This window comes from Tubulanus polymorphus, chromosome 2, assembly GCF_964204645.1.
Source record: "Tubulanus polymorphus chromosome 2, tnTubPoly1.2, whole genome shotgun sequence".
Taxonomy (NCBI): domain Eukaryota; kingdom Metazoa; phylum Nemertea; class Palaeonemertea; order Tubulaniformes; family Tubulanidae; genus Tubulanus; species Tubulanus polymorphus.
This window is the reverse complement of record NC_134026.1, coordinates 25,942,535-25,949,484: the sequence shown is the minus strand read 5'-3', so window position 1 is coordinate 25,949,484 and position 6,950 is coordinate 25,942,535. Positions and strand designations below refer to the sequence as shown.

The 6,950-nt window shown below is 36.8% G+C and overlaps 1 protein-coding gene across 1 annotated transcript; it reads right to left on the bottom strand.

Moving 5' to 3' along the window:
* Positions 1-2,568: 2,568 nt before the first annotated feature.
* LOC141900594 (uncharacterized) lies at positions 2,569-3,692 on the bottom strand. Its single transcript, XM_074787563.1, has 3 exons — positions 3,571-3,692; positions 2,929-3,487; positions 2,569-2,845 (listed from the first exon to the last, which is right to left on the bottom strand). Exons 1-3 carry the CDS (start codon positions 3,673-3,675, stop codon positions 2,832-2,834), a joined length of 678 nt encoding a protein of 225 aa, XP_074643664.1. The 5' UTR covers positions 3,676-3,692; the 3' UTR covers positions 2,569-2,831.
* Positions 3,693-6,950: the final 3,258 nt, after the last annotated feature.

Sequence of the window (6,950 nt, the reverse complement as noted above, 5' to 3'; positions counted from 1 at the left end):
TAGGTATTGTAGTTATCTCTCGACTTACGCTGAAGCTTGGCTGTTCTGGGAAGTTGTGCAACCGGAGCTGTAGTTGTAACTGTACCCACCGGTTCCACCACATACCTGCAAGAAATCAAAGATGCAATAGTTTGTTTACTAAAATAGGTTCTACTTTTGTACTTATGAACCTGAATCTGGGCAGTGGGCGTTCAAAGCCTAATTTGGCAATTAATCAACAATAAAAGATATAAATAACCAAATCCTGGTTTCATATTTCCCTGAGAAGATTGGAAATGCTTTTATTATTGCGCCCAGTCGAAGTTCAGTGCCAGGGTTCACGGTACTATGATTCTATTTCATTTAAACACCAATTCTGTCAAGCCATTCATATCACCATTAATTCTTATCCTAGGTGCCCTTGATGATTCTGTCTACATATGAATGAATAATTAGCCGCACTGGCGAACACGAACGAACGGACGAACTTCGAACAATCTTTGTGAAGACAATCCTTCGGATGTCATTAAAGATTTAAATAGCCCCGTTGCCCCCATGGAAGATTTCCATTTAAGTTGTCCACCCTAGACGGTGAAATCCAAGTGATTGTTACGAATAAATGAATAATTTTAATTAAGAATTTTGTATATTGAAGTATTGAAATTATAACTCACCGCAGTAGAATAACCTGACATTCCACCACCGGAACAACCACCACTTGACACTATAGGAAGATATGATATAAGCATCACTTAATTCAAAGAATCGAACAAATTATTTCTGATAGATAAATGGAGCAACAGGACCGCTTCGACGATTTTCTGATCATTATTGTTTATTATCTCGGACAAATGTTCACATTTGGTAGCAGAGGGAAACGATGTGCATGTCTAAATTTTTTCATTTATTGATTCAAATACGAATAAAAATCTATATGAAACACACAAGATAAAGCGATCATGTTTTAATATCTTCTCGGTATCTTATTACTTACCACCGTATTGATAGTAAGACATTTTGAGGTATCACTGTTTTCAGATACTGTAATCAATCAGCTGCGTTTTTAAAGGAAATACGTTCAAAATATATCAATATTAACAAAAATGTTGCCTCAATTTTGCCTTGTGAGACCTAAAAAAATAATGATGTAAGTTTAAAATTGATTACGGAATTATTTGCTTACCTCTTAGGAGAATCAGACACGTCCTCGCCCAGTGTTTGTCTCAAGACAACAGACACATTACTATGGTCACTCAGTGTTTTATACTCAGTCGAAAATCGGTCATCCGACTCCAGACTATTTTGCAGATATGTCTGCGTACTTTAAGATCATGCTCGTAGGTTATTGAAAGCAAGGTGCACGGTAGGTTAAACTGGTAGACCCTGAGCCTCAAAAACATTGAAAATTCGTTAAAACATAAAATACATGCGGACGAATATACCAATGAATAAGTCCACTTAGGCCTCAAAAACATTGAAAATTCGTTAAAACATAAAATACATGAATAAAATAGGGACGAATATATCAATGAATAAGTCCACTTAGGGCGGCTGATTCGGGCCACTTCCGATATGCAAATAAACGCCAAAATTTAAAAAGCAGCATTTTCTCAAATGAATAAAAGAAGGCCATGAATGTATCTTTTTGTCATTTGATTGTGCATATTCATACTAGTGAAGAACAGATAAATTGCGAGAAACGAAACTACTGACAACACTAAAATATGACGCTTGAAGAGTTATTTTGTCGGGACTGTAAACAGTTCTAAGAAATCATCAGGCTATTTCGAAAAAAGCTTGACCCCCCGATGCATTTAAGCATGCACTTTTTGACCGGCCATTGACCCGTTCATTAATTGTTACCTTCTAATGTCTGGGTATCTACTCACCATGATCTTTCTGTTTTGGCTTGGCATTTGGATAAAGATAAAGTGACCGTTAAAAGTTTAAAAGGTGATACCTTTTGTGACTAGAATTTCTGTTTGACCGTGGCATTTTGTTACATGGTATTTGGATAAAGACAATGATCTCTAATAGCTGAACAACAAAGCATGTGGGAGCAATTACTCTAATCCTAAGTAATAGGGGAGGGTGGGGGGTTGAGGAGTGTGAACGCCCCCTAATGAATTTCCTGAAATCGTAGTTCTACCTTGCTTTGTGTCAACAACAGAAAGGTTCTGTAGCTTAGGATCTCGGGGGTGGGGGATGGCTGGGGTTTTCAAGCTCCCCTTTACCCCTAACCACTTTTCGCTCGACGTCCCAATCTTTGGAAATCCAATCCTCCTTTATTGATCATGTAGGTCATTGAAAGGTCATGGACAACGAAAAGACATTTCATGCTATCGAAAATTTTTATTTCTCCAGACAACATGATATCAACCAACACCACGAAAATTGTATTAATTATTTTGATAGATATGCATTTTTATGAATATGTTTGAATATACGTCTACGATCACACTCGTAGTAGTTCACTTAAATCATATATAAACTAACAAACTAAACCGCTACATATCATCGGACACAACAATTAACTGCCTTATAAGTTAAGGATCTTCTTAAAACATTTCAAGATAACAAATTCAACGTATTTTTCCCTTGCAAGAGAGCTGACATACAGTGTTAGCTTCTCAGAATTCACTTTATATCTGATTATAGTTCAATATTGTCGATATAATTCTCATGAAGATGTTATTTCTGTAAATGCGCCTGACATCCTCGCTAATGGCACAAACTTTATTTCGAAAATTCTGATTACTGTGCCACCTCTGAATTTTCAAAATTCGGTGTTGCGAAAATTATATAAAGTCGATCCCAAACGAGGATGACATCCGTACAGCAATCGACAATTATTAATCCATTTTATCTGAAATCATAAACAAAGCGTAAGTGTAAAATTCGATTAGGGATTTCTTCATTTGTTTGTTTTTCAAGTTATTGATAACTTACATGCTGATGAAAACAAGCTCGACGAAGCACCCTCTACCGTCGAATATCTGGTTGTAGCTCCATTGGTGTACACCCTTGATGTCGAAGAGGCTCTGGCGGGTTCAATGACCTTGGTGGTTGCATAACCCTGTCTCTGGTTGGGTAGGGTGCTCTCTAAAGTGCTGCGAATCGATTGGATGACCTCGCTGTTTTCTTCAACTGCTCGGCGGGTGTCCTCGCTGTTTGATTCCAATGAGAATCGGCGCTGGCGACGAGCACTAACAGATCTGGGACGGGATGACGATTGAGTCATATAAGCCAGATTGCCTTGAGAGGCAGACTTGCTTGTTGCATATAATTGGCCACCCGATACACATAGGTTGCAGTTATGCCCTACAGCCACCCCATGGGCAGGGGCCATGACGTATTGGTACTGGACGGGTATTTGTAGTGTTTGCAACATAGTTTGTTGTTGTTGTTGCTGGTTAGTAGACATCATTGGTGCTGATTGGGCAGATTGGATGTTTTGTGGTGCAATAACTTCGTCTTCCAACTGCGAAAGCTCGATAATCTGCTCTTCCTGAAATAGAAAATAATGGGCATTAGCTTTAAATCGTCAAAACTAATCATCGAGGTATAATCAAAGCATAAGTACTGATTTACCTTTAAATCAATTTCGTTTTTCAGTGTTTCAATCTCTCTCATTGCTGCATCTAACTGGGGTTGGCTGGAGCTTAGTTGCCATTCCAGCTGGGCAATTCTATCCATATCCGCCTGCGATCTCTTCTCTACATACTCGGTTTTATGTTCAACTCTAGCTGGCATGTTCTTCAAACGGTTGATCTCAGCTTCGAGGAAAGCAATCTGTACGGATTTTGAAGAAATGCGTTAGACATTGCTTTCCTTTCAATATGTGACCGATAATTATTAGCCATGTCTATTTTTTTAAGATGAATAGAATTGCATACCCTATCGATATCTCCTTGGCTTCGTTTTTCCATCTCTACGTACTCAGTTTGATATTCAACGCGAGCAGGAGCATTACGCAACCTATCCAATTCAGATTCCAAGCGAGCAATCTGAAATAGCAATGCAAATTTAAGGTATGAAAATCAAAGTATATGTTATTCAAAAAATCAGTATCAAGTTTTGACATAAAACTCGATTAGTAGAAAATGCTCGTACCACATCTATATCGGACTTCATACGTTTCTCGACTTCAACGTATTCGATTTTGGTATCAACACGAGGAGGGATATTTCTCAAACGATCAATTTCTCTCTCGAGGAACGCAATCTGTAAAACACGATTCTTGTTTAAAAGTTATACGAAATCCATACGTATTTTGACAGTTTTCATCCATCATCGTACCTTGTCAACGTCAGCTTGGACCCTCTTTTCCACTTCAACTTCAACATATTCAGTTTTCATTTCGACAGAAGGTGGGGTGTTCCTTAAACGGTCGATTTCTTTTTCAAGGAAAGCGATCTATGTAAAAATAACAATGACTGTCTTGTAATTACCATCACAAAAATCAAATGCAGCTACGTATTGTAGTTCCTTTCCAACATCAAACTTACCCTGTCGATATCAGACTGCATGCGTTTCTCGACTTCAACATATTCGGTTTTGGTCTCTACACGTGGAGGAACGTTTCTCAAACGGTTAATCTCTTTTTCCATCATAACAATCTAAAAGAATCAAAATGGTGATAATGCATCGTTTAAAGGTTTGTTATACTTCAGAAGTGAAATATGTTTGATGCTTACCCTGTCCGTTGATATTTTTAAACGTAATCTTAAGACATACCTTTTTAGCCAAACCTACTCTTAAAACCTACTATGTATTGTTTTATCATGCATGTATACCTAACTTATGTAATTTTAACAATTTTCTGTATTGTGTTTTATATTGTAAAGCGCAGCGATTATTTCTTAGATCTGCGCTATATAAGAAAATATATTATTATTATTATTATTATTATTATTATTATTATTATTATTATTATTATTATTATTATTATTATTATTATTATTATTATTATTACCCTGTCAACGTCAGTTTGCATGCGTTTCTCAACCTCAACATATTCAGTCTTGGTTTCAACACGTGGTGGTATGTTTCTAATACGGTTGATCTCAGTTTCCAAGAATGCGATCTACCAAGAACACGAAAACATGTCCCCTTGAATTCAGCATTTCAGAGAATTCATAAAAGAATTTCAAAAGATGAGGGAAAATGTTGTCGTTACTTACTCGATCAATGTCTCCTTGCACTCGCTTTTCCACTTCGACCTCTACGTATTCAGTCTTTGTTTCTATTCGCGGTGGAATGTTTCTCAGTCGATCAATTTCCTTCTCCAACATAGCGATCTAAAGAGAAGACAATTGTGGTTAGTAATCTTCTTTCAAATCTATAATTAAAAGGAAATATTTAATCTTTGACCTTCAGTGCTTACCCTGTCTATGTCAGTCTGCATGCGTTTCTCGACCTCAACAAATTCTTTCTTGACTTCGACACGTGGTGGGGCGTTTCTGAACTTTATAACATCTTGTTCTAATCGTTGAATCTGTATCGAAAATCATATGAAAAAACTCGCATTCATAAAACATAATTCGTTCAAATATTTTCTCTCTTGACTTACAAGAAGAATATCGGCTTGGTTTCTCTTTTCAACCTCGACGTATTCGGTCTTTGTCTCAACACGTGGTGGAACGTTTCTCAACCTGTCGATTTCTTTTTCAAGGAAAGCAATCTGAAACAAATAGGCATGAAAATATTTGATGTAGAAGAAAACTTCCATACGATTTTATACGAATGGTTTTCTCTTGAAATCCTTACCCTGTCGATATCAGACTGCATACGTTTCTCAACATTAACGTATTCAGTCTTGACTTCAACGCGTGGTGGGATGTTTCTTATACGGTTGATTTCTTTCTCCAAGAACGCGATCTAAAAATTCACAAATGACGATTGTCTTCAAATAGATGTAGTACATATGTATCATTCATTTTGACAAAAACAATTCGGTTTTAACGTACTCGATCGACGTCACCCTGCACTCTCTTTTCAATTTCGACAGTTTTTGTTTCAACGCGCGGTGGTGTATTTCTCAAGCGGTTGATTTCCTTATCCAAGAACGCAATCTTGAAGTAAAGTAGGAAAAATATATTTTTTTGATATAGTATTAATCGAAGAATCAGTCAAAAATCAAAACAGGTGGGAAAAGTTAACTACTTTTTCAATGTCAGCTTGCATTCTCTTCTCGACGTATTCAGTTTTGTATTCTACTCGAGGCTGGAAGTTTCTTATTTCATTTTCCTTCAAGGTCAGAGTTTGTCTTGTATTTTGCAACTCCCTCTCAAGTCGGGCAATCTAAATGTTCACGAGTCGACAAAGAGTTAGATCATATGCTTAGCTAGATGGAACCAATATTGTTAATATGTTTATCCTGTACGTGATAAACATGTGATGAAGAATTTGAAATAAATGCGTTTTTATTAGTTCAACGAGTACCTTCTCTTGGTCAGCTGGATTTGGTCTGTATTCAGTTTTGTATTCAACTCGAGGCGGTTGGATTTTAGTGGTGTGAATTTCACGTTCCAATCGCATAATCTATTAAATGCAATTGTTTTGTATGTATTTATCAAAAGAAAAAGATAACCATGCACACATTGATACGTAATTGCAGTATGAATGGATATAAATATATATACCTTTTCCTGATCTGCTCTCGATGGTTTTTCTATGTACTCGACCGCTGGTTTTCTATTTTGTAATTCTACTTCTCTCTGTCGGAGCGCCTGGATCTCTCTTCCCAGACGAGCGATCTAAAAATCAAATGATTAAATATGCAAAACACCAAAATGACAATGTGAAAGACATAAATGGAAACCAAAAAACCTTTTCTTGGTCAGCTGGCGAGGATTTTTCAATGTATTCAATGCGTGTCTTCTCTTTCAAGACTAAAGCATTTCGTGCTTCACGCAACTCTTGTTCAAGACGAGCCATCTAAAATAACGAAAATGAAAACATATAACTTA

Excerpts from the sequence above, each read along its gene's own strand:
- LOC141900594 (XM_074787563.1), bottom strand. The coding sequence starts at position 3,675 with ATGGATAGAATTGCCCAGCTGGAATGGCAACTAAGCTCCAGCCAACCC. Across the intron at positions 3,488-3,570 it reads AAAACGAAATTGATTTAAAG|GAAGAGCAGATTATCGAGCT; the intron begins GTAAATCAGTAC and ends TTTCTATTTCAG.